Here is a 27,402-nt window from a genome sequence, read left to right on the forward strand (position 1 = left end):
TAAATGCTAACGTGTTTTCTCATTCATTATTTACAATAGGTGGAATATATGTTGGTAGCTTTTGATCATGAACATAAGAAAGTACGTTTGTCACTAACTGGAGAAGAAGTTCTTCATACACTGCAAGAGAAGGGGGAAAGAGTAAATCCCAAGTAAGTAGCAGTTTCTTTTTATCTCCTTGTGCAAATGCACTATTGTACAATCTTTAATTACATGATCACATATGATTGTTGTTTTTTCTCCCACAGGACGTCTGCCTTATTTAGTACACAGGATGGGTGGTGGTCTGGGCAGGAATCAGGTTTACGTGATGAAGGAGGTTATTGTCTGTAGGACTCCTGCCTTAGTATTTGTTGCACAAGTTGGAAGATGTGTAGTGAATTGGGCAGGGAATTGCAGGAATTTAAAAAAAAAAAAAAAAAAAAGGAGGTCTCACCATTGAATGTTACCCTGGAGAATTGGATTCTGTCCCTGCCTCAGCCATGGAGTTTCTATGTGATGCTGGGCAGCCTTTTCTGGCCAACTGAACATTTTGGCGTATGCCTAAAATGGGGAAAAAAACCAAAACAAATAAAAACAACCCAACCCTCTGGCAGTGCATCTCAAAGCCTTGGTCTACAAACTTCATCTTATGCTATAGCACTAAAAAGCCATTTAGACATTGAGGCTTGCGCTCTGAAGCCTGGGGACAGAGTGGGTTTCAGCCTGAGTCCAAACATCTTCCCAGCCTTTTTTAGCTCCATAGTGTGATCCTCGTGAGCCCAAGTCTGAATCTGTAGACCTCGGCTCTGAGACTCCCTGCCACAGGTATAGGTTTGGTTTTTTTGCCATGTAGACATGTCCTTAAGTGCATGTTCCCTGTTTTCTCAGTGCCCAACTTGAGATCCTATGGCTGACAACTCAGTTGCAATTTTCCAGAATGGGACTTGTGTTTTCAATATAAAAAGTGCTATAAAAATGCTGAGTTCTCTGAAAAATCAGGCCTTAGGTGTTTCAAGTTGGGCACCTAAAGTTTAGTTGACACTTGACAATTTTGGCTTTTTTTGGGCAATCTCTGTTCCCCATCTGTAATATGAAGATAACACCTAATCTCACAATGGTATTGTGAAGACAAATGTTTGAAGCATTCAGATACTGTAAGAGCACAAGAGAAATGCCCAGGAGGAAATGAATAATTTTGTATTCAGCGCAGTATATGTATGGTATATATTAAATTAGGCCTGGAGCCTCATGCTGATTGAGAATAAAAAAGAATATTAAATGACTGTTCACTGAAAGAGGCAGAGGTCCTAGGGTTGGACTCGAATTAGGGCTACATGTGCAACCTTAATTCTGACTTTTCCTTACTTTTTTGAGTGCTTGACTTTGCAAGCTTATTGTTCTTTTAATATAGGTTAATACAGGGTTTTTTTAATGCAATTTCCTTATTTAAAAAAAAAAGCGGAGACAAATTCTATGTTTAAACTACATTGATCCTCCTGTATGGGTCTTCAGAGGGGTTGGACTTTTAGAGTCAGAGCCCAGACCTTTACCACTTGAGCTAAGAGAGTAACTGGTAGCAAGAGTAAGCTTTGAGAGGGGAATGCACTATCTCTGGGTTCTGGAGGGAAATGTTTTCTAGTAGTTACAGAGACCTTGCACCACAACCTGGCCCCACCCGTGCCCCACAATTCGCTACCCTTCTGCTTTCTAGTCAGGTGTCTTCCTCCCTGCCTGGATGTCAGCAGAGGGATCCTAGAAAGCACAGGAGAGTCTCTCCCTGCTCTTAGTTCTGTGCCCAGCACCATATGAACCAGAAGACGCAATTGCACGGAAAGTCCTGTTCAGCTGCTGCATTCCTGGTATGGAACGTGCTCAGCACAGATGGGGTCTTTGGAGAATTTAACTGCCAAATTCTTATCTAATCTTTGTGCATGTGCAAATGGATTTTTTTCATAGGCTTAGAACTTAGCCAGATTGGGGCGAATTTTCACAGGAAAGGTGTTGTGGAGTAGGTCCACCCCGTGAGGGAGTGTAACAGTGTGGGGTGGCCCAAGTGGCCTAGTCTTCCCGGTCACCACAGTAGCCCTGGCTCCTAGGGCAGCATGGCCTAATGGTCAGGGTCAGTGCAGCAGCCCTCTGTGGCAGGACAGTGCAGCCCAGCGGCTGGAGTCAATGGGACTGCCCAGTTTGGCCCAGAGGCCGGAGTCAATGGGATGGCCCAGCAGCGACCCGGCCCCTCCCTACTGCACCAGGTCCAGGCCTGCTTGTGGCAGGGGCATTCGCCACCGACTCAGCAGGGATCCTTCCGAAACACACTTAAGTCAAACGCCGGTTCCGCAGCCAGATCAATGCTTAGTTCCCTTGTGCTACTTCCTATTAGTCTTTCCATGGCCGGTAGTCTCGGGGGTTCTGTGGTCTTTCCTCCATCTGCAGTGTTGGACAGCTGAGGGTCAGTTGGTGCTGGCCTCTACATCCTGGAGTGCCAGCAGTCTCTTTGCAGGAGCCTGCAACCACACCTCCATGCCCTTCGAGGGTCAGCCCAGACTGAGCTCAACTGCTCCTTTTTATGTCCTGGTTCCAGCTGGAGCAGGGATAAGGGGGTGTGGCTTCCTCTGCCCACAGAGTGTGCTTAACCCTTGCTGAACCAGTATGGGGTAGGTGCACACCATTACAGAAAGCAAAAAAGCACATCTGTGACACCATGGTAAGTCCCTGCTCCAAAGCGTGGAGGCACTAGAGCTTCTCAACAAAACAGATGTAAGAATTTTGTAACATGGGCAAAACAGTGTATGTTTCCCTACACTTGATCATGGGGGGAAAAAACAGAACAGTTTAGCTGAAACTTTAACAGGAAAAAATGTCAGCCTCCAGCAGACACCCAGCATGCAAGTTTTTATCCCAAATGGTTGAAGTTTGGCAAAATTGTAAGCAACTTGAAATCAGGGTCTTTGCCTAACACTTTCTATAATTATGTTAACTACAAGTGACACTACTAGCTCTGCCTGTAATAGAAATCTGTCACAGTCATACAGCACTTAAATGGTAGAAACTACTACTTCTCTCACATCCTGCAAGATAAGTGCTATCAAATTTCCAATTCCATAGAATGTTAGAGATTTGGTAGGTTTTTGAAATATGCAATAGTTCTCAAAGGTTCTAGTCTTCCCTATAATTCATACTTAATAATCTATCTCTTTTGTAGTTGAATAAAAATATTTAAACTGTGGTATTCTTCCATTCCAGCCACCCAACACTTTGGCGTCCAGAATATGGAAGTTATATGATTGAAGGGACACCTGGGCAGCCATATGGAGGAACCATGTCTGAATTTAACACTGTACAGGACAACATGAGGAAACGACGGCAGGAGGCTGCTTCTGTGTTGAAAGAAGATGAGGCTCTTTGTACTGTGACATCATTTCCAAGGTTAGATGCTATATTTTTTTTGAGAAGTACATATGTAAGGCTGTGGGCTGAATGGCCTCTGTGGGGCTGATGAACACTTGTCATGTAAGTGATTTTCAGTTTGAAAAGAAAAGGAGATGAATTTAAACTCACTTCTAGGTCTTGCTGTTCAGGTCAGTCCGTGCAGCTATGTGTGTCACATAATTCATTTTTGATGATTTGGCTATATAGATAAATCTTGTTTCCCAAGAAGTTATTTCCTGTTGATGCTGATGTGCTTGTGCCTACTTTTTCATTCTTGTAGGTCACTTTTAAGCATTCCCCAATAGCTTAGCGTTGCTTAGTGAAGACATTTCCTGAAATTATTGCAATATAAAATGAATATGCAGCATAGACTAGAATTCAGAGAACAATCTGTGAAGCAGAGTAAATATCTAATAAAGGGGGGTTCCCTCCCCACCCCCCAGATTTAAGGAGGGATTTGCTAAACATGACTAATCTGAAGCAAATTTCCAAACCGCTTATCTGAACAAAGCACGTGCATGCCTAAAGCGGAGGAGAAAACTACTGTTGATGCTTTTTGAGGTGTTGAACTGACTTCTAATAGAAAAGCATTGTGAGGAACATTTTGAAATGAACAAAGTACAAATACAGAATTGTGATGTGATAATATGTATCTAGACAGGGCATCTGCCTGGAGAGTCCTCTATCCTTTGTATGAACAACATATCTGCTTCTTTAGCTTGTAAAAGAATCTCCAGAAGTAGTAAACTGAAATAGAATTTGGGCATAATTATCAAACAGAAAGAATCATACTTCATAGTCTCCACTTGAGGGAAAAGTTATGTTTCCAAGTGGAAACCTGCTAACATATTAACTTTAGTTACCACATCAAGTCAAACATAGGAGGAGAATTTTGTTAAATTCTTAATAATGGGAAAATAAATCCTGTTGCACTGTAGAACAGGAGGTCTCTTGAAATTCTGGTTTACCTTGTCTATGTGGCTCCTGAAGTGGAACAGAAACGGATGGTCCTAAAATCTGGCTCAGAGCATGGGTATTACAAAAATGGAGTTTGCAGGGAAGTTTCCAGTTCTGAGCCAAAAATATGGCTTTTTAAATTATGCCCCAGGAACTTTAAAACATGTATACTATCAAAATCTACTTTCACTTCATGGAGTACTTAAACTAGTTATGTCTGCACTAACAGGAATGTGTATAAAACTATACACTGGACAGCTCAGGTGTATTACAGAATTATTTTTGGCATTACAGCCTTGTTAAAGATTACACAAATGTATCAGCCTAAGTACAAATCTGCAGCCCCACCCTCGTTATGAAGAAGAAAGTCTCAAGAATTTTACTTCTCCCAAGATAGCAGGCAAATAGAATTTTGAAAGGCTGTGATAGTAACATGCGAAGCTGGTTGAATTTAGCACTTGAATCTAGTAAATTATACACAGTATAAGCTATTTATAAGATTGGTTTGGTTCATTTAAGCTAATATTTTGATCCTGGCTCTCAGCCATCTTGCCTTTAAAGTTCTGTTTGGTGGAGCAGAGTCTAGCTAACTTTCTTTGCTAAGATGTTGTAGAGATGATGCAGCACTTAAAAATCGCAGGCATCTGGAAAGTTTATGAAAAACAATGAAAGCTGCTGTATTCTCCCAAGCAGGAGCAGTAAAAAGGGGGTATAGAAATGTGCTTATTAAAATTAATTAGTAGTGCTTGTAGTATCGCCTATTTGTAAAACTCAAAACACTTGGGAAAGGTAAGTATGCATTACTATACCCATTTTACAGACACTGAAGCATAAAGAGGCTAGAATTTGCATCCGGTTTCACAGCAAGTCATTGGCCAGGGGCTGGAAATAGAACTAGAGTCATTTGATTCTGAATTTGGTCAGATCGGTAGGCTTCACTCTTAAAGATCAGAGTGATAGAGTTTGTCTGGTCATGCAGACTTTGTGTGGTGTATGCCAGTTAGTGTTAAATGTTACATTTTTATCTGATAAGGCGGCCTGTAATGTCTCAAATTAAACTGTAACAAATGCTACACTACATGAAATATTATGCCAAATCTTAAAAAATTCTTTAACTTTGAGTATCTTAAGGTATGCTGAATTGCTTGTTTATGTGCAGCCAGGTTTTCTTTTACAACATGGGGGTTGCTTTAAAAAGCATAGCCTTAGTCATACATAGCATGTGGTGTGGAGTAAGTCAATCACTCACACGCTTACCTCCATCTTTGCTACTGTTTGACTTTCTTATTAAAAATTAGACATATATCGTCTACTTTAACAATTTCTGATTAGTGTCAGAGAATGATTAGAGTATATAGAGGTTATTATATAAAATGTGTACATTTCATTGGCTTCTAAGAGTTGCCTAAGAATACTAAACATGAAATGTAGGTTTCCCTAGAGCCGTGCAGTTTTCAAATTCAGAAAATGAATTTTACATTACTGCAGACTGAATGCATGTAGTCAAATCAAAGGAGGCTATAAAGGGGAGCTGTTAAGGTACCAAAAAAGGGTAAAACCATGACATAGATAAGACAGCCTCTCAGGTACCTACTTCAAAGGAGTTAAGACAACAGTTGGGGGAAGAACCTGCCTGGCTGGCACCATATGGATTAGGATATTTTTCCTCTCCTTAAGGCTAGGACTGAGATCAAAAGTCCCCTGTGAGTTTCAAGAGGTGTTCCTGGCAGAAAGGGGTGGGCAGGGGGGAGTGGACAACTCATCTGGAAACTGATGGGGACCCAGAGTTAACATGCGGCAAGGCTGATAGATAGACTTGAGAGCTAGGGTCTGCAGCCACCTTGCTGTAATTTGGTGCCCAGAAAGGACAGGGGACATCAAAGCTAAATCATGTCTGCCTAGAGATTTGAGGGGAATGTCAAGTGTATTTAAGACCATATGCATAGAGATCTTTTTATTTTGTTGAGCCTACTTCTCTGAGCTCTGTGTACAGTTTGGGCAAATAAAACATACTTTGTTTCAGAGAAACTCCTCCTGAGTCACTGCATGATATTACTGACCATAGCCCATGAAGGAGAACTCTGGCAGCGTCCAAGTCCAGTTGGACCTGCTAGGAAACCTGGTTGGCAGCTGGGAAGGTATAACCTGAAGACCCAGTTGAGAGTGGTTGGGTTGTGGGATCCTACTCCAAAGAAGTGGAGGCATGGACCTGCCACTTGAAAGAGGTGCACTCAAGGTCTCAGAAAGGGCATGTTGCCCAGTGATGTGACAATAGGTGACTCCTAAATCTACCATAACTGAAAGATGAGGGGGGATTATTTTTGTATACTTTGTGCATTTCACAACACTTTGAGTCTATTTCACTGTTACCTGTGCATTCAGTTTTCCATGTTTGTGTGAGTGTTTCATACAGCAGTGGGAGAAGAGCATTTTTAATTTGTAAAATCACAAATTGGCAGGGTGTCCTGGGGCATATGTAGTATCTGAAACTACTACTTACTCTTCTGAAATTGATTAGTTTTCAGGTTGACTTTGTCCCTTTAACAATGACAAGTAAACTGTTGTAAACACTACTGAAACAGAGTACTTTAGGGATTTGAATTAAACAGTACCGTAAAAAGGAGCAGTTGAGGGCAGAGAATGTCGTTGCATTTCACTTTTAATAATCACGAGTGCTAATGCATACTATGACATACATGAGGACTAATTTTCTAAAGCTTCTTTTAGTGTTTGCCATTAAAAAGTGAGCATTTACCATCCATTAACACATAGTGGTATGAAATTCCACTTATTGCAACCAGAGTCTATAACTGTGGTAATTGTTGTCAAATACTGACCTTTTAATAGTGACTACCATAAGGCCCCTTTCTGTGTTAATGGCTACTGGTGATTAGGTAACACTGAAAAGTGCCTTAGAAATACCTACGTCAAATATATATTTTTCATCATTTTTATTCCTTTGTCTATTAAGATCCTAGTCTCACCTAACTACAGAGCATTTAATAACATAAAATTATTTAATTTATGACTTACTCAAATTGTCATCTATAGATTAGGATGTCCTGGATTTACGCTACCGGAATGTGAGCCGACGCCAGTAGAAGAAGGTGCTTCAAAGTCTCTCTTCTTTCCAGATGAAGCTATCAACAAACATCCTAGATTTAGGTGAGAGTGAGTTTTGAGGAGAAACAACAACAACTCTTTATGTATATATTTAATACACTATGATAAAATTGTGTAAGTGGAATGCAGAGCTATGTGAATAATTGCTGTACAAGTCCCAGAGACATAGACAACGATGTAATGTTACATATTTACTATCAAGGTGACCTATAAAGGTAAATCACAGTTTCAGCAACTTTAGCCTGATACTGGCAGACTCCACCACATGGTTAACATCATTCAGTACATTACCTTAAAATTGACTGTTTCCCTTAAGTCCTGGCACAGTCATCCCACTCCTGCTCAAAGTGAAGTCCCAACGTTCATTATTTTGGAAACATCACAACCATCTTGGAATCTAACTGGAGCATGGAGCCAACCTATTTGAGGTGGACAACGTTGTGTAGTTTTGCAGAGGCTTTTATTCCAGCATAAGATTTAACCTTTACAAAACTTCCCTGACCCCATTCTCCCATAGATCATAGGCTTCTTTATTCTGCTTGTGATATTATTGTTAGAAAATATAGAATTGACTTCAGTGAAGGACCAAATCTGCTACAGTACAAATGAAAATGAGTGACAGGCTAAGTGGACAAATGTTTGGAAGTTTCTCCTGGAAAAAGGATTTAATCTAAACTCTTTAAATTTTAGTACTCTGACAAGAAACATTCGACACCGAAGAGGAGAGAAAGTAGTGATAAACGTACCAAGTGAGTAAATGCTAGTGGTTTTCTTCAAGTAATTGATCTATGTTTGATACTTTACTTACTGAATACTTGTATTTTCCTCACAGTATTTAAAGATAAGAATACTCCATCACCATTTATAGAAACATTTCCTAAGGATGATGGAGAAGCAGCAAAAGCAGCTAAACCAGACCATATATATATGGATGCCATGGGTTTTGGAATGGGCAACTGCTGCCTTCAGGTAAAATACATCTGAGTCTCAAAATGTTGTAAAATAATGCAGTGACATTATCTGCCCTATAAATTTGCAAATAGCATCACGCTGTGTAAGATATATTCTCAAAATCCAATTGAGGACTGTCCACAGTTCACCGTTGTCTAATTTTATCTTGCACAGTGTGATGCTTTCTCAAAATCCTCAGTTCAGCATTCTCTAATCTTATATTGTAACTTGATAATTTGCCAATATTTAACTTTTTTATAGAAAGGTTATATTAAATTTATATTGTTGGTAGGGCCCATTTTTGGACTTCATTGATAGAGAACAAGACATGGAGAACAGGGTTTGCGTGTCTTGATAATTGTGTTGAATAGGCCCCTTTATTTAGCCAAGCACCTTGTCTTGGAGCTCCACCATCTTAAGGAGTGGAAGACATGCCGCTCAGGACTGAAATATGATTTTGGATTGGTGAAAAACCTTAAACAGAATCTCATGTCAGTCCTTAGCAGGCCACACTTTGAGGAAATAGGTGCAGGTCACCCAGCTTGCAGGTAGACTTTTGAGAAAGGGGTAAAAAACTAAGAATAGGGTTAGGGAAAGCTCTCTGGAACATTTTAAATTGCAGAGCACCTATACATAAATATAAATGCCATTGCTATTTTTTTTATATTTTACACCTGTGTAAAATTCTTTCTTCATAGATTTTTTTAGATGTGTTCTTTTCTTTAACCATGCTGTGAACCTCCTAATTAATCCACACAGGTATTTTTCTGCCATTATTTAGTAACAGGCACATAATCCTTGCACAAGCAAATCTTCCCCTCTGTACCTTTCCATCTCTCTCTTCTCTAGTTACTAATTTGATTTTACTTAAGATACAGTAACAGTTTGGCATTTCACAGTGCTCCAGTACCTTTTAAATTTGGTTATTCTGAGTGTCACTGTACTGAAGTAATTTTGCACAAAGGGCTGAGGTAGTTCCTGAGTGTTGGACTTTGTGATGATAGCCTCTGTCTTTGTTGTTGCTTCTTTCTTGGTAACCAGGAAGAGATCATTGTTACGCCTCCATGGAGTTAAATAGAATCTTCTACATGCTGCTTGTTTCACAGCGTTCTGTAGACTGCACTTGTAGTATTCATTTCAAAACACCTTTGTTCCAGATTAAAAGACTCAAGAATGAATGAATGGATGAACAAAAAATAAAATCTCACTGACAGCGAGTTACACATCATTGAGGGGAGAAAGCTCACTACAAACGCAGCTACGGAGGATCCATGCAATAATACATCCAGACTCCTTTTGCAGTGTTAAACATTTATATGCAGCATTACTTCTTTAAATATGTGCATATTTTCTATCATCTTTATGTATGTCACCTAGGAAGGGAGTACTGAAGAAAGGGATTGGGGGTCATAGTGGATCACAAGCTAAATATGAGTCAACAGTGTAACGCTGTTGCAAAAAAAGCAAACATCATTCTGGGATATATTAGCTGGAGTATTGTAAGCAAGACATGAGAAGTAATTCTTCCACTCTACTCCGTGCTGATTTGGCCTCAACTGGAGTATTGTGTCCAGTTCTGGGCACCACATTTCAGGAAAGATGTAGACAAATTGGAGAAAGTCCAGAGAAGAGCAACAAAAATGATTAAAGGTCTAGAAAACATGACCTATGAGGGAAGACTGAAAAAATTGGGTTTGTTTAGTCTGGAAAAGAGAAGACGGGGGCGGGGGGACACATATCTTTTCAAGTACATAAAAGATTGATACAAGGAGGAGGGAGAAAAATTGTTCTTAATCCCTGAGGATAGGACAAGAAGCAGCGGACTTAAATTGCAGCAAGGGAGGTTTACATAAGAACGGCCATACTGGGTCAGACAAAGGTCCATCTAGCCCAGTATCCTGTCTACCGACAGTGGCCAATGCCAAGTGCCCCCGAGGGAGTGAACCTAACCGGTAATGATCAAGTGATCTCTCTCCTGCCATCCATCTCCACCCTCTGACAAACAGAGGCTAGGGACACCATTCCTTACCCATCCTGGCTAATAGCCATCAATGGACTTAACCTCCATGAATTTATCCAGTTCTCTTTTAAATGCCGTTATAGTCCTAGCCTTCACAACCTCCTCAGGCAAGGAGTTCCACAAGTTCGCTGTGTGAAGAAGAATTTCCTTTTATTTGTTTTAAACCTGCTGCCCATTAATTTCATTTGGTGGCCCCTAGTTCTTGTATTATGGGAATAAGTAAATACTTTTCCTTGTCTACTTTCTCCACATCACTCATGATTTTATATACCTCTGTCACAGGGGTAGGCAACCTATGGCAGGGGTGTCGAAGGCGGCATGCAAGTTGATTTTCAGTTGCACTCACACTGCCTGGGTCCTGGCCATTGGTCGGGGGGCTCTGCATTTTAATTTAATTTTAAATGAAGCTTCTTAAACATTTAAAAAACCTTATTTACTTTACATGCAACAATAGTTTAGTTATATATTATAGACTTACAGAAAGAGATCTTCTAAAAAGGTTCAAATGTATTACTGGCACGCGAAACCTTAAACTAGAGTGAATAAATGAAGACTCGGCACACCACTTCTGAAAGGTTGCCGACCCCTGCTCTATCATATCCCCCCTTAGTCTCGTCTTTTCCAAGCTGAAAAGTCCTAGCCTCTTTAATCTCTCCTCATTTGGGACCCGTTCCAAACCCGTAATCATTTTAGTTGCCCTTCTCTGAACCTTTTCTAGGGCCAGTATATCCTTTTTTGAGAGGAGACCACATCTGTACGTAGTATTCAAGATGTGGGCATACCATTGATTTATATAAGGGCAATAATATATTCTCCATCTTATTCTCTATCCCTTTTTAATGATTCCTAACATCCTGTTTGCTTTTTTTGACTGCCTCTGCACACTGCGTGGACGTCTTCAGAGAACTATCCACGATGACTTCAAGATCTTTTTCCTGATTCATTGTAGCTAAATTAGCCCTCATCATATTGTATGTATACTTGGGGTTATTTTTTCCAATGTGCATTACTTTACATTTATCCACATTGAATTTCATTTGCCATTTTGTTGCCCAATCACTTCGTTTTGTGAGATCTTTTTGAAGTTCTTCACAGTCTGTTTTGATCTTAACTATCTTGAGCAGTTTAGTATCATCTGCAAACTTTTCCACCTCACTTTTTACCCTTTTCTCCAGATATTTGTGAATAAGTTGAATAGGATTGGTCCTAGGACTGACCCTTGGGGAACACCACTAGTCACCCCTCTCCATTCTGAGAATTTACCATTTATTCTTACCCGTTGTTCCCTGTCTTTTAACCAGTTCTCAATCCATGAAAGGACCTTCCCTTTTGTCCCACGACAACTTAATTTATGTAAGAGCCTTTGGTGAGGGACCTTGTCAAAGGCTTTCTGGAAATCTAAGTATACTATGTCCACTGGATCTCCCTTCGTCGACACGTTTGTTTACCCCTTCAAAGAATGCTAATAGATTAGTAAGACACGATTTCCCTTTACAGAAACCATGTTGACTTTTGCCCAACAATTTATGGTCTTCTATGTGTCTGACAATTTTATTCTTTACTATTGTTTCAACTAATTTGCCTGGTACTGACGTTAGACTTACCAGTCTGTAATTGCCGGGATCATCTGTAGCATTACATTGGTGTTACATTAGCTATCTTCCAGTCATTGGGTACAGAAGCCTTTTTAAAGGACAGGTTACAAACCCTAGTTAATAGTTCCGCAACTTCACATTTGAGTTCTTTCAGAACTCTTGGGTGAATGCCATCTGGTCCCGGTGACTTATTAATGTTGAGTTTACCAATTAATTCCAAAACCTTCTCTAGTGACACTTCAATCTGTGACAGTTCCTCAGATTTGTCACCAACAAAAGCTGGGAATCTCCCTAACATCCTCAGCCGTGAAGACTGAAGCAAAGAATCCATTTAGTTTCTCCGCAATGACTTTTTCGTCTTTAAGCGCTCCTTTTGTATCTCTGTTTAGCAGGCTTCCTGCTTCTGATGTACTTAAAAAACATTTTATTACCTTTGGCTAGCCAAAAACTCAATTCTTCAGACTTCTCTTTGGCTTTTCTTATTACATTTTTACACTTAATTTGGCAGTGTTTATGCTCCTTTCTATTTACCTCACTAAGATTTGACTTCCACTTTTTAAAAGAGGCCTTTTTATCTCTCACTGCTTCTTTTACATGGCTGTTAAGCCATGGTGGCTCTTTTTTAGTTCTTTTACTGTGTTTCTTAATTTGGGTATATTTGGTTTATATGTTTAAGTTGGACCTCTATTGTGGTGTCTTTAAAAAGCATCATGCAGCTTGCAGGGATTTCACTGTAGTCACTGTACCTTTTAATTTCTGTTTAACTAACCCCCTCATTTTTGCATAGTTCCTCTTTTTTAAGTTAAATGCCACAGTGTTCGGCTGTTGAGATGTTCTTCCCACCACAGGGATGTTAAATGTTATTATATTATGGTCACTATTTCCAAGCGGTCCTGTTATAGTTACCTCTTGGACCAGCTCCTGCGCTCCACTTAGGACTAAATCGAGACTTGCCTCTCCCCTTGTGGGTTCCCGTACCAGCTGCTCCAAGAAGCAGTCATTTAAAGAATCGAGAAATTTTATCTCTGCATTTTGTCCTGAGGTGACATGTTCCCAGTCAATATGGGGATAATTGAAATCCCCCACTATTACTGAGATCTTAATTTTGATAGCCTCTCTAATTTCCCTTTAGCATTTCATCATCATTATCACTCTCCTGGTCAGGTGGTCGATAATAGATCCCTAATGCTATATTCTTATTAGAGCATGAAATTACTATCCATAGAGATTCTATGGAACATGTGGATTCACTTAAGATTTGATTCTACATTTTCTTTCACATATAGTGCCGCTTCCCCACCATTTCCCCCCGCACTACCTGTTCTGTCCTTCCGATATATTTTGTACCCTGGAATGATTGTGTCCCATTGATTATCCTCAGTCCACCAGGTTTCTGTGATGCCTATCATATCAATATCCTCCTTTATCATGAGGCACTCTAGTTCACCCATCTTATTATTTAGACTTCTAGCATTTGTGTACAAGCATTTTAAAAACTTGTCCCTGTTTATTTGTCTGCCCTTTTCTGATGTGTCAGATTCTTTATGTGAATGTTTGTCTGATCTGGCCCATACATTACTGCTCCTGACTATAACCTAGAGAATCTCTATCAATAGGCTCTCCTCTAAGAGAAGTCTCTGTATGATCCACGTGCTCCTCTGCAGCAGTCGGCTTTCCCCCATTTCCTAGTTTAAAAACTGCTCTGCAACCTTTTTAATGTTAAGTGCCAGCAGTCTGGTTCCACTTTGGTTTAGGTGGAACCCATCTCTCCTGTATAGGCTCCCCCATCCCAAAAGTTTCCCCAGTTCCTAATGAATCTAAACCCCTCCTTTCTACACCACAGTCTCATCCACGCACTGGGACTCTGAAGCTCTGCCTGCCTACCTGGCCCTATGCGTGAAACTGGGAGCATTTCTGAGAATGCCACCATTGAGGTCCTGGATTTCAGTCTCTTCCCTAGCAGCCTAAATTTTGCCTCCAGGACCTCTCTCCTACCCTTCCCTATGTCATTGGTACCTACATGTACCACGACCACCGGCTCCTCCCCAGCACTACATATAAGTCTATGGCAGGGGTCGGCAACCTTTCAGAAGTGGTGTGCCGAGTCTTCATTTATTCACTCTGATTTAAGGTTTCGCTTGCCAGTAATACATTTTAACATTTTTAGAAGGTCTCTTTCTATAAGTATATAATATATAACTAAACTATTGTTTTATGTACAGTAAATAGCATTTTTAAAATGTTTAAGACACTTCACTTAAAATTAAATTAAAATGCAGAGCCCCCCGGACCGGTGGCCAGGACCCAGGCAGTGTGAGTGCCACTGAAAATCAGCTTGCGTGCCGCCTTCGGCACTCGTGCCATAGGTTGCCTACCCCTGGTCTATCCAGATGCCTCAAGAGATCCGCAATCTTCGCACCAGGCAGGCAAGTCACCATACGGTTCTTCCAGTCATCACAAACCCATCTATCTATGTTTCTAGTGATCGAATCTCCCATTACTAACACCTTCCTTTTCCTGGTGACTGGAGTTCCCTCCCCCGGAGAGGTAACCTCAGTGTGAGAGGATACGCTAACACCATCTGGAAGGAGGGTCTCAACTATGGGAAGGTTTCTCTCTGCTCCCATTGACTGCTCTGCTTTCCTGGGCCTTTCATCCTCCTCAACAGCGCAGGGGCTGTCCGACCGGAGGTGGGACAACTCTACAGTGTCCTGGAAAGTGTCATCAACATATCTCTCTGCCTCCCTTAGCTCCTCCAGTTCCGTCACCCTGGCCTCCAAAGCCCGTACACGGTCTCTGAGGGCCAGGAGCTCCTTGCATCGAATGCACACATACACCACCCACCCACAGGGCAGGTAATCATATATGCTGCACTTAGCACAATAAACTGGATAGCCCCCACTCTGCTGCTGGGCTTCTGCCTGCATTGTCTCCTGCAGCTACCTAGTTAATGAAAGGGTTTTTTAAATCAAGAAGTTTTGAATGTAGTTTAGTTTACAGGTTTTAAAGAACAGCAAGTGAACCTTGCCCGCTTCCCACTCCCCTTCCAAACTCTCTTGCAAAACTCCCTGTTAGCAGCCCCCGGTCGCAAAGCTCCCTGGTCGCTTGCGCACTGCTTTATAAAGCCCTGGCTTTCTTGATAGCCCTGCCCACTGAGAAGGCTCAGCCAATTAACAGAGGCTTCTAGCTTTCAAACCTTACTTTGAAGCTCACAGCTTCCAACTGCCAGCCACAGCACATGGTCCTTCAAACAACCAAAACAAACAGACAAACACAAGCTCAGCACACAGCTAGTAACCCCCAAACACAGACACACACTACAGTCAGCCACTTACCCCAAGGGTGCTGTATTTGGTCCTCCTTCACCTGGAGAACTCCCTTGCGAAACTCCCTGTTAGCAGCCCCTGGTCGCAAAGTTAGATTGGACATTAGGAAAAACTTCCTGTCAGAGTGGTTAAGCACTGGAATAAATTGCCTAGGGAGGTTGTGGAATCTCCATCATTGGGGATTTTTAAGAGCACATTTGGACAAACACCTGTTGGGGATTGTCTAGATCAGTGGTTCTCAAACTTGTTCCGCCACTTGTGCAGGGAAAGCCCCTGGTGGGCTGGGCCAGTTTGTTTACCTGCCGTGTCCGCAGGTTCGGCCAATCATGGCTCCCAGTCACCGCGTTTCACTGCTCCCGGCCAATGGGGGCCGCTGGAAGCGGCGGCCAGTATGTCCCTCTGCCTGTGTCGCTTTCAGCAGCTCCCATTGACCTGGAACGGCGAACCTCGGCCACTGGGAGCTGCGATTGGCTGAACCTGCAAACGTGGCAGGTAAACAAACCGGCCCGGCACAAGCGGAGGAACAAGTTTGGGAACCGCTGGTCTAGATAATACTTACTCCTGCTATGAATGCAGGGGACTGGACTAGATGATCTCGCAAGGTCCTTTCCAGTTCTGTGATTGTGTTTCGTAATTATTTGCAGTTATACGTGAGAACATCTAAAATTATATAAAATTCTAGTTATGGAGAGCTGTGTAGATATTCAGTGTCTTTATGATAGTCTGGGAGCATAATATAGTAAAATATCATTCTGTGGGCAAGTTAGTGATCAAAAGGTAAAAGAGATGACATTTGATGCACTTGATAGTCCCAGAGCCATTCCACTGCTTGATAAATTGCCCTCTTAATTCCCCACCCCCAATTTTTCTGCTTCTTGGAAAAACATCCATCAGTGTAGCTCAGCAAGTGTCATAATATTGGTCTTCAAGTGGTAAACTCGGTATATGAACACCTCCAGTGCATTTTTTGACCTCATCATGACCGTCTCAGCCATTCCAAGCACCTTCAGAGTGGGGAGAGAGTCTTTGGAAGATTAATCAAATGCCTTCCAGTAAGGTAATTTGATCTCTCCAGCCAACACTTCCAATAGTGTCACATCCTGAAAGAGTGTGGAAACCTGGCAGTGTGGTGGCTGTTAATGCTCTGAGTGATAGGAAAACATCTCTGAATCTTATACAGCAATTCTGTTCCCCAACAAGAGGCACAAAAATAGAATCTTGCGGAAGTCTTGGGTAGCATCTCACAGAGTAGTGGAACATGTGTATTGTGCAAAAATCTGGAGTTTGATAGCACTTCTCTCTGTGGCATTGATGGCGTGCAAAATAATTTTAGTGTTAGCCTCCAACTACAAAGAAATTCCACTAAACTGTTCAAGGCAGCAATTTCGTTATGCCAGGTGATGATGGAATTCTTTGAGCAATTCTTTGAATGCTGGAGTATTTTTCCTGCAACGTATTTGTGCGAATATGACAGTAGCTTCTTCAGTGTGACATTGGAGATGTTTGCAGAATCGGTGATTTGTATTGGATAGGAGCAATCCATGGAGTCTCTTCTTTCTGGTAATATTTTTAATTGATTCCTCTGCAAATGTCAGACAAAGGTCCTGTATTTTCTCTGTAGACTTGGTGAAGTCTTCAGTCAAATCTTGGCAGGTGTTAACAGTTTCTGGTTTGTCAGACTTGTACCTTGGCTATATCATCTATGATCGCTATGCTGAAAGGCTCTGCTGGCATAAGGCACCAATCACGTCCGTATGTACTGGCTTACAGTGACTGTGCAAGATGTGCATTAGTTTGCTTTTTGCCTAGCACATATGCATTGTTCTGTCACATTCAAACCTCAATCATGGTACTGCAGCGAACTCATGCTTTCCCAAAGTCACATGTAAATCAACATCACGCTGAGATCTGGACACCACCAGGAGGTGAGCAAACGACCCATCCTGTGGTTAGCTCTGTGATGCTCCCTTCCCCCTTCACTTTTACTTTCTTCTTTGCATTCAAGCACAGCTTTAGTCTGTACTAGTTGATTGGAGCCCATAGATTGATGGAGCCCTGGATAAATCTTTGGGTTTTGAGGGCTTCATACAAGTTATGACCCAAAGTATCCTTTCAACTGACACCTTTAGCTATCTCCTCACTTAAGACTGCTTTTGTCATTATATTAATGAGCTCTGGTCCATCATATGCAAATGAGTTGTCAATGTGAATAATTCATCTGGTGTCTTGACATTTCCCCCTTCTTGGCATTTAACAGTAGCTAATAAGTCTCCAGAAGTAACTAAGTACTATCTAGAAGTCATATAAACTGTGGGATATGGATGTAGTTTATCTTCAGTAAGTGCTTTAAGAGCCTTTCTGCTAAGTGTGTGTTCCTCCTCAGTCCTGTTCAAAGCACATATTTCTCTATACTTAGCCTCTGCATCAGCCAACTCCACTGTTTTCCCATCCATTAGACCTTCTACGAGTCTATGAATTCCAGCTGAATCACAGTTTGCACTAGTAAAATCTGTATTTTTGTTTGTTGCTTTTATCTTTTGATGCAACACATCTTTATTGTAGCACTCGATGTAATATACAGTGTCATATATCTGACCCAAATGACACTCAAGGTATCCAATTAACATTATTTTTGCAAGTACCATTCTTGCTAACAGTGACTGCTTTGTTCAGTTTCTCACCTGTGTCATGTGTTGAAACTGTGCTTAGTGGATGCCTTCAGACTTCTGGATTACTGCAGAAGAAGCTGATGTTTTTTCTCAAAACGCATGTAATGGGACCTAGTATAAGTGCCATAGCTGGCACTTGTCCCAACATCTTCATTGTTTTCTGGATGCTTGATGTACTTCCTCTCCAACCTTGTCAAATTCAGTTTATGGGTGCACTTCTCATAGCATGTAAGGTGCCACTGAGCGTTGTGTTTAACCAGGTCCACAGTGAGTGCTCAGAGATTCAGCAGTTAGTCAGTACTCCTTCGTGTCCCCGTTTATGCTTAAAAATGATCAAGGCCAAATTAAAGAACAAGGATTTTGTAATACATGACAATTACAACCCTAAAGTAATTTAATGTATGTTATGTAACTATGGGTATACCACTTGCGAGTAGATTCAAGTGATTTCTGGCTTAATGCTGACCTCTTAATCTCAATAGATCTTTATCATCTTTGTTTATTATGCCAAATCAGTATCACTGAACCGCTTCTTTTTTGCTGCTGCTGCTGTCAAATCACTTCTTCCATTTACAGTAATCTGTAACATTAAATTAATCAGGGATCATGTTCTGAGCATTAGCTGATAACACAGTTACAGTAAGTTGAGAACTGAGAGACTTAAACAAGCTTTTAACAGCAGTAGCCTCTTCTGTAGGAGAAAAGAGAATTTCTTCGTTTCAGTTTATTCAGGTATGTCCACACAGCAAAGAAAAACCTGTGGCTGGCCAGTGCTAGCTGACTTGAGCTTGCGGGGCTCAGGCTGTGGGGATGTTTCATTGCTGTGTAGACTTAGCCTGGAAGACTACACAGTAATGAAACATCCCTGCAGACCAAGCTGGCTGGCACATGCAAGCTGTGAGTTTTTCTTTGATGTATAGACATACCCTTCAACTAGTTTAGTTCAATGACTAGTTCATTCAGAGTTAACAAACCAATTGGGAGTTGAAAATGCAGGAAAGTTGGGGTTTTTTCCCCCTCTTCCAATCTATGAATAAAAACTAGGTGTGAAAGGGTGAGATCTACTAAGTCTAATATCATGAAGGACATGGTGACCAGAAACAATCAGTTCTATTCACTAACTACAGATACTCCTTTGCTTAAAATTGGTTATTTAAATCACTTTAGTTTAATGTAATCAACCCTATTTCCAAATCTGTTAAATTGGTTGCAAGCAAAAGTAACCTAGGGAAGATCCCACTGAGTGCTCCTCTTAAAAAATAAGAGGCAAGACTAAAACTAATTTGTATGTCTTGTTCCAATGCCAAACACTTCTTTTGAAAGAGGCTATCAAACCTTTCAAAGTTTATTTTACAGTTTCTGGAAAGGAAATGTGTAGTAGAGATCATGAGATTGTGGGGGAGGTGTCTATATTTTACACAGTTTCAGTTGTAATTTCTTCAGGAGGAAAACTGGCAACCTTGTAATGTTGCAGTTAATAATGTTTGTTGTGATAGTGCCTAAGGGCCAACAAGGAGTGGGGCCCAGTTGTGTTAAGCATTGTACAAACAGAGTAGTAGACTGTCCCTGCTCTAAATAGTTCGCTATCTTAATAGACAAGGTAGGCGCAGCATTGGGGAAAGGGTATAACAGTGTGATGGCAGCAAATGTCAAGTTGGTTTCACAATTTTTATTGAAGGGTTAGGGGCTTTTTAGGGGAGGGGATAAGCTAAATGGGAAGGTAAGGGGGGGGGACTGGGGAAGAGGGTAAAAGGGGCAGGTGTAGAATGAAGCTGAGGTGAAGAGTCTGTGTGGAAGGGGGAATGGGAGGGTTGAAGCAAACAGCCAGTCAGCACAGGGCAGAACTGTAGAAACTTCTCCTCGTTGCCCAAAGGTCCCTGCTTTAGCTGCTTCTGCCCTGGCCAGCTGGAGTTTCTGGTGGCCTCTGCAGTTTTCTCCCAGGCCCACATGGGGGAAGTACCTCCTATGTGCTAGTGTCCCCAGAGTGTTGAGGTGGTCTTGCCTACACAGTTCTAGGTCTAATGGAGTGCTGGGGGAGGGGTTGCCCCAGCTGGATCCCATTTTATCCTCTCTCTCCCCTAGTGCAGCAACCTCTGCTACCTGAGTTCAGGTGGTGACAAAGAGAGTACAATTATCTTGGGGATGGTTCCTGTCTTTGTAATGTCACAAAGTTTAAAGTGGAGAAACAGGAGGAGAAAAGCCTTTTAATTAACTCCGGCTTTGTCTACATGGAGACATAATGCACAGCCAGCAGGGCTGTGAATCTATAGCACGCTAGCCTTCCATGCACTAAGTGGCCATAGGGATCCTGCTACCATGCACTAAAAGATATGTAGTACACTATCGTCTTACAATTGTGTTTTGGTCTCTCTCTCTAATACAGGCAAATGTATATTTTTACAGAAACTTTAAATTACACCAAAACACTTACATTTCCCCCCAGTTTTACAATAACCTATAATTAGGCTGGAGCTCACAAAAGGATCTTGAATTAAAAGATTCTTTAAAAACAAATTTACCTGTAATGTCAAATAAATGCTATGATTTGTAGTCCTTTCCGACTGTGTTTCTTTGAGGGAGCTGGCTTTTGGAATGCTGCTTAACGGGTGTATTAGCAGCTCATGTTCATTAGCGAAGTTGGTCTTCAGTTTCTTTTGGTCCTGGCAAACATTTGAGATACAGCCCCAGCATCTGAGTGCCCTTGTAATGCAACCTAAAATCTTTAATGAATGTTGAAGGTTGGGACATGGTTGCTACTGGAAACACTGGCAGCAAAGATCCTCAGCTGCTGGACAAATTAAAATAGACAGTGGAAGTGACTTTCAGAATACCGGTGGTTCCAATAGATGGTCTAGAGCCTGCAGACTTGCTTTTGTGTAATAATCCTACTTCTTCTAACAGGTAACATTCCAGGCTTGCAGCATTTCTGAAGCAAGATGCCTTTATGATCAGCTAGCCACAATCTGTCCTATTGTGGTGAGTAATAGCAGGTTTGGTAATAAAGTTCTGTTTACTGTACAAAAAACATAAAGCTTAAAATGTCCTATAAAAAAGATCTTTCTATCTTCTAGTTACAAACCTGAATAAATTAGTGCATCAGGTAATCTTTTCTACCAGTGTTTTGAAAATATGGAAAGTGCTACATTAGGTAGTTGTACAGTAACAGGAGTATATCTGGGAAAAAATCTATAACTAATGTGCTGTTTGCCATAGTACGTGTGCCTTATTCTACTGGTAGGCAGAAATTAAAACAGTTTGGCTGCAGTAGTCACGTCAATTAAATTATTTTTGGTTTTTTTTGAGTAACTTTTACCAAACTGTAAATGTCTGTGCTTTCATATAATCTTGTAACATGTACAGGATATACTTTTTAAAACAAAGTAAACTAAAATAATCAGGCTTTATTTTATAGCAAATAAACAAAAGGCAAGTCTCCTTTCCATAGAGCTTACAGTCTCAATTTAGGCATGACGTGATGAGAGGGTAACAGTAAAGGCAAATGAGGGAGTGATGAAGGGCAAAGGTTATAAGTAACCTTTTCAAAATGTTAGGAGCTTTAGTTCCATTTTCAAATGTGAATCTGGCAACCCGTTTTGAAAGGCTGTTGGGTAAACTGATTTTTTTTCTGAAGGCTTAACTTGGACCAAGTATGAACAATTTTTCACAGGGTTGGCAAAAAGCACATTCTTGACATTAGGGCAATGCACCTGCCAAATTTCAAGTCCCACTCCAAAGCAAGGAAGCACTAGACTTTCTCAATGAAACGGTTGTAAGAATTTTTCAACATGTGTGAAATGTATTTTTCCCTTACTTTTTTCATGGAAAAGGCTGAACTGTTTTTGCCGAAACTTTCCAAAAGAATTTAGCTTGAGGCAGAAACCCTGCATGAAAATTTTCAGCCCAGATGGCTTAATTCTGGTAAGATTTGTATAAATGACCGAAAACAGTGTCTTGTAATGGGAAGTGTTAGGCAACCTTAATTATAGGCTCCAACTACCAGCTTGGACTTACAGATACAGCTAGAGTAGGCTAAATTAACTAATCACTTAGTAATAACTGGTCATTGAGTTTAACAAGATAAAATGTTGGTCAAATTAAGTTTGCTGACAGGAGTGGAAGTATGGTAGCACAATATTTGTTTGTCCATTATGAAATTATCTCTGCAGATCTCACATTGTAGCTCCTTAAATGTTGATCTATAGAGACAATATATTTGGAAAACATCAGCTACTAGGTAAATAACCCTCCTTTCTATGAGGTCGGTTAATGGCAATGGCTTCTGAAGAAGAAATGTTTTGTCCTGCATCAGCAGAGGGTTGGTATAGCAACAGCATGAGGATGAACAAAAAATCACTCCCACTCCTGCCCCCAATAATACTTTTTTTTATAGGCATGTGTATACAGGAGTTCAAAAGTAAACTTTGTGTGCAGTTCTTCTTTGAGTGCTTGTTCACGTCGATTCCAATCAGGTGTGCATGCGCTGCGTGCACGGTCATCAGAAAGTTTTTCCCTTAGCAGCTCCCGTCAGGTCGGCTGTGGAGCCCCCTGGAGTGGTGCCTTCATGGTGCTCAATATATGACCCTGTCGACCTGATCCCCCTTCAGTTCCTTCTTACCATCTGGGGCGGCTATTGGAACTGCAACTCCCTTGCTTTGCAAGTGCTCCCTTAGCGCAGTTACCTAGTCTAGTTCTTCTTGTTTTCTAGTTTAGTAGTTGTTAGTATAGTTATAGTTAGTATAGGTGTTCGTGAGTGGGATCTTCCCTATCCCCTCATGCCTTCTTGGGCTCTGGGGCATGCTGTGAGCCCAAGGCTTTAAGTCTTGCAGCACATACCACAAGCCCATGACAAATAGTGACCTCCATGACACTTGCCTGAGATGTCTGGGGGAGGCGCATCAGACTGAGCGCTGCAAAATCTGCAGAACTTTTAAACCTAGGACAAAAAAGGAATGGGGTTTCCGTTTGAAGCAGCTGCTCATGGAATCCTCACTTCATCCAGTGGCTTCAGACCACCAAGGCTTGGGCCCAAGCACTTTGGTGCGGAGGGTTCATGACTCTGGGCTGAGGAAGGACTCTAGTGCGAGAGACCCTCAGCACCAGCTATCCCTGGCACCACAACAGGGAGCAGCAGCCTAGCACTGCTCTCCTTCCCCAGTGCCCTGCAGGTGGCATAAAAAGACAGAGAGGGTGCTCTCCTCAGAGAGCTGCGGGACTGCCAAGGGATGCTTTGCTGCACCCGAGACAGCAAGAGAAGGCACTGTCGACTCCGGCACATAGCGACTCTCCAGCAGGGTAGTGCCAGTTGGAGATGTTGGAACCACCGTCCACCCCAGACACATTAGAAACAGCAAGAGATCTAGAGACAACTGCAGCTCAGCCTCCAGTTATTAGAGACAAGCCTCCAGTACCGTCAAGACCAGTACCATCCAGAGGCAAGCCAGTCATGATGCGGCACTCAGTCACCGGACCAGCACTGCACCTGGAACCGTTCCCAATCCCGGTCGCCGTGACGACACAGAGTCCAGTGAGAACACACCCGGCACCAGGAACACAGCGATCTATCTCCCCTGTACCGAGGATGGATTGGCACTGGTCCACAACACCTTTGCAGGATTGGCACCAGCAAGCGGCACCGGAGCCCACCAGGTAATCGCCGGCATCGGTCCCCATCATCAGACCATTAGCGCCAATTATCAACGAGATCGTTGCGGCACTGGTCCCCTGCCTCTTCCATTCAGCACCGGTGGCTGGCTCATGAGGCTTGGGCAGCGCTGTGGTCCTCACCCTCGGACTCTTTAGAGTCTGACAGACTCATGTTGACTGCACCTCGAATAATAAGTCGGACAGATGGCCTGGCAGCCACAGTGGCATCCCTCCGTTCAATGGCCCTTTTGGACCCCCTGGGCTAACCGTCAGGCCCAGGGTACCCCGTGCAGAGTCTCTAGATTTGTGACCTCAGGATTCCACCATTCCCAGTCACCTACAGATAGACCTGCCCCTCGGTGAGCTGAAGCTGCCCTCTCCAAGCCGCACCCTCAGACTGCAGAGGAGGGATCGGAACCAGCTCAGGACCTGCCACTAGTCCACAAGACAGCCGCCCCGACTGAGCCAGTAGCGGAGCCTGGTACAGTTCAGGAGCAACGCAGGCAGCTCGAGGGCCAGGAGAACCCTGTACCACCACTTGCCACCTCATCTTCCTCGCCCGATGAGGCAGTAGCAGGGGCATCAGCTTCAGGGCCCCCGCCTATTGACCACAGGGCACACCAATACCTGCTCCATCACATTGCCCGCAACATGGACCTGCAGGCGGAGGAAGTGGTTGAGACAGAGGACCCTATGGTAGACATTTTGGCCCCAGGAGGTCCTTCCTGGGTGGTACTACCACTGGTAAAGACCGTCCAAAACACTAACAACACTCTGTGGCAGATTCCAGACTCCAGTCTCCACTCCGCCCACCACCAGGTGCATAGAGAGGAAGTACTTTGTCCCTTCCAAGGGCTATGAGTACCTGTTCTCGCACCAACACCCTTGCTCCATGGTGGTCTCGGCGGTAAACGAAAAGGAGCGTCAGGGGCCTCCAAGTCTAAGGCAGCTAAACACATGGACCTCTTTGGCAGGAAGATCTATGCTGCAGGGGGGCTCCAGCTGTGAGGATAGCCAACTAGCAGGCTATCCTCCGCAGGTACAACTTTAATTCTTGGACTTCTATGTCCAAGTATAAGGAGTTGCTTCTGGCGGAGTCAAGGGCAGAATTTTCCGCCATAGTTGAGGAGGGAAAGGCAGTAGCAAGGACCTCTCTTCACAAGGCTAATTCAGCTGCCCGTACTCTCTCCTCGGGGGTGGTAGTGAGAACTTCCTGGCTCCAATTGTCCAGATTATGTCCTGAAGTCCAACAGACCTTGCAGGACCTTTCCTTCGAGGCCGCAGGGCTGTTCTTGAGCCAGACCAACACAAAGCTGCACAGCCTGAAAGACTCCAGGGCAACTACGAAGTTGCATGGGATGAACACGCCAGCTACCCAGTACAAGCATTTCAAACCTCAGCTGCAGCAGCAGAGGCAGTACCAGCCCCTCCCAAGGCTTCTACCGCCATAGGGGCAGAAATAACAGGCTTAAGCCTTCAAACCCACCTTCAGGGCAGGGACAGGGCCCAACCAAGCCATCCTCAGGCTCCAAACAACAGTTTTGAAGAGACTCCCGAGGATGGTGTACCTGCCGTGATGTCAGATCCTTCCCCGTGCTTCATGAATGGTCTGTCACACTTCTACCATGCTTTATCACAAATAACATCGGACCGCTGGGTGCTTCGCATGGTATAAGTGGGATATTCTCTCCAGTCTTGCTCCTTCCTATCCCCCTTCAGGGATCCTTCTCGCGAGCAGCTCCTTATCCAGGAGATGCAATCACTCCTCGCCATAGGAGTAGTGGAGGAGGTTACTTGGGAGCTAAAGGGCACGGGAGACTGGTACGCCATTCTCAACATGAAAGATGCATACTTTCACTTTGCCATTCGTCCAGCTCTCAGACATTTCCTGTGGTTTGTGGTCGACCACAAACACTATCAGTTCATGGTGCTCCCATTTGGTCTATCACGGTTCCTTGAGTGTTCACCAAGTGCATGTCGGTGGTTGCAGCCTTTCTTCGCAGGTGCAGGTGTATTCCTAGCTCGATGACTGGCTGCTGCGGGGATGCTCCAGGGAGCAGGTGGAGTCTCAAGTCCGGTTAGTCAGAGCCACTTTCGACAGACTAGGACTCCTCAACATGAACAAGTTGATGCTATCACCGACCCAAAGAATAGAATTAGTTGGGGTGGTACTGGACTCACTACAGGCGAGAGCAATCCTGCCGGAGTCCCGATTCCAAGCAATCACAGAGACCTCATCCAGACTCTCAGGTGATACCCCACCACAACTGCAAGGGGATGCCTGAGTCTCCTTGGCCACGTGGCAGCCTGCACCTACGTGGTCAGGCAGGCCAGACTGAGGCTCAGACCACTCCAGCATGGCTTGCGTCAACCTAGCACCCAGGACAAGACAACTTGGACTCGGTAGTGACAGTGCTGGAGCGAGTTCTAGAATCCCTCCGTTGGTGGCTAGACCCTTGCATGGTCCGCGAAGAAATCACCTTCAACACCCCTCAACGCTCCATGCCCCTAGTAACAGACATATCAGCTCTGTGTTGGGAGGCCCACTTAGGAGATCTCCAGACACGGGGTCCGTGGTCACAGACTGAGCTCTTGTTCCACATCAATATCCAGAAGCTCAGAGCTGTGCGACTAGCTTGCCAGACCTTCCAGTCCAGAATGCAGGGCCAGTGTGTAGCGGTGATGACCGACAACACCACCGCCATGTTTTACATAATCAGCGCAAAGGCCACTGCTCCCATCTCTGTCGGAAAGCTCTCCAGCTTTGGGGAATTTTGTATAGCCCACTCCATTCGCCTGCAGGCGTCCTATCTCCCAGGAGTTCAGAACGAGCTTGCAGACCACCACAGCAGGTTGTTTTGCAACCACAAGTGATCCATCCATTCGGACGTCATACATTCCATCTTCCAAAGGTGGGGGTTTCCCCAGGTCAACCAGGAGCAACAGGAAGTGTCCAATGTTCTGCTGTTTCCAAAAACACAGTCCTGCTCCACCTCGGATGCATTCATGCTACCCTGGGGAGGCCACCGCATGTATGCCTTCCCACCAGCTCCACTCGTCCACAAGGTGCTGCTCAAGATCCACAGAGACAAAGCGAAGGGAATTCTGCCGGCCCCAGCGTGGCCATGCCACATTGGTACACCACGCTTTTGGAGCTGTCAGTGGACACCTCAATCACACTGCTGCTCTACCCCGATCTGATCACACAGGACCGCGGTCACCTCCTTCACTCAGACCTCCAGTCCCTCCATCTCATGGCTTGGAAGCTTCATGGTTAAACCCAAGAGAGCTCCAGTGCTTGGAATCGGTGGGGAAGATGGTGCTTGGTAGCAGGAAACCATCCACCCAGGCCACTTACCTAGCCAAGTGGAAAAGGTTCTCGTACTGGTGTGAGCAGCAGCATGCACCTCCACTTCAGGCATCTATACCGCTCCTCCTGGAGTATCTACTGCATCTAAAGCAGCAGGGACTGGCAGGATTGTCCATCAGGGTACACCTCGTGGCTATCTTAGTGTTCCACCCGGGAGAGCTGGGGCACTCTGTGTTCACCAACCCCATGGTAGGGCGTTTCCTGAAGGGCATGGAAAGGCTATATCCACATTTGCGACCACCTGTACTTGCTTGGGATCTCAGGCTAATGGGAGCCCCTTTTGAACCACTGACAACATGCTGCCTTCTGTATCTCTCATGGAAGGTGGCATTTCTGG

General features: G+C 43.4%; 1 protein-coding gene across 1 annotated transcript in view; it reads left to right on the plus strand.

Annotated features, from left to right (window-relative positions):
- The window catches only part of GCLC (glutamate-cysteine ligase catalytic subunit), a 54,970-nt gene that overhangs the window by 14,376 nt on the left and 13,192 nt on the right, over positions 1-27,402 (plus strand). The window contains exons 2-7 of the mRNA XM_039531859.1: positions 40-152; positions 3,226-3,408; positions 7,420-7,533; positions 8,182-8,240; positions 8,324-8,460; positions 20,954-21,028. Of these exons, the coding sequence (XP_039387793.1) occupies positions 40-152; positions 3,226-3,408; positions 7,420-7,533; positions 8,182-8,240; positions 8,324-8,460; positions 20,954-21,028 (681 nt within the window). The remainder of the gene's footprint in view (positions 1-39; positions 153-3,225; positions 3,409-7,419; positions 7,534-8,181; positions 8,241-8,323; positions 8,461-20,953; positions 21,029-27,402) is intronic.

The sequence above is a fragment of the Mauremys reevesii genome, linkage group 3 (genome assembly GCF_016161935.1).
Source record: "Mauremys reevesii isolate NIE-2019 linkage group 3, ASM1616193v1, whole genome shotgun sequence".
NCBI lineage: Eukaryota > Metazoa > Chordata > Testudines > Geoemydidae > Mauremys > Mauremys reevesii.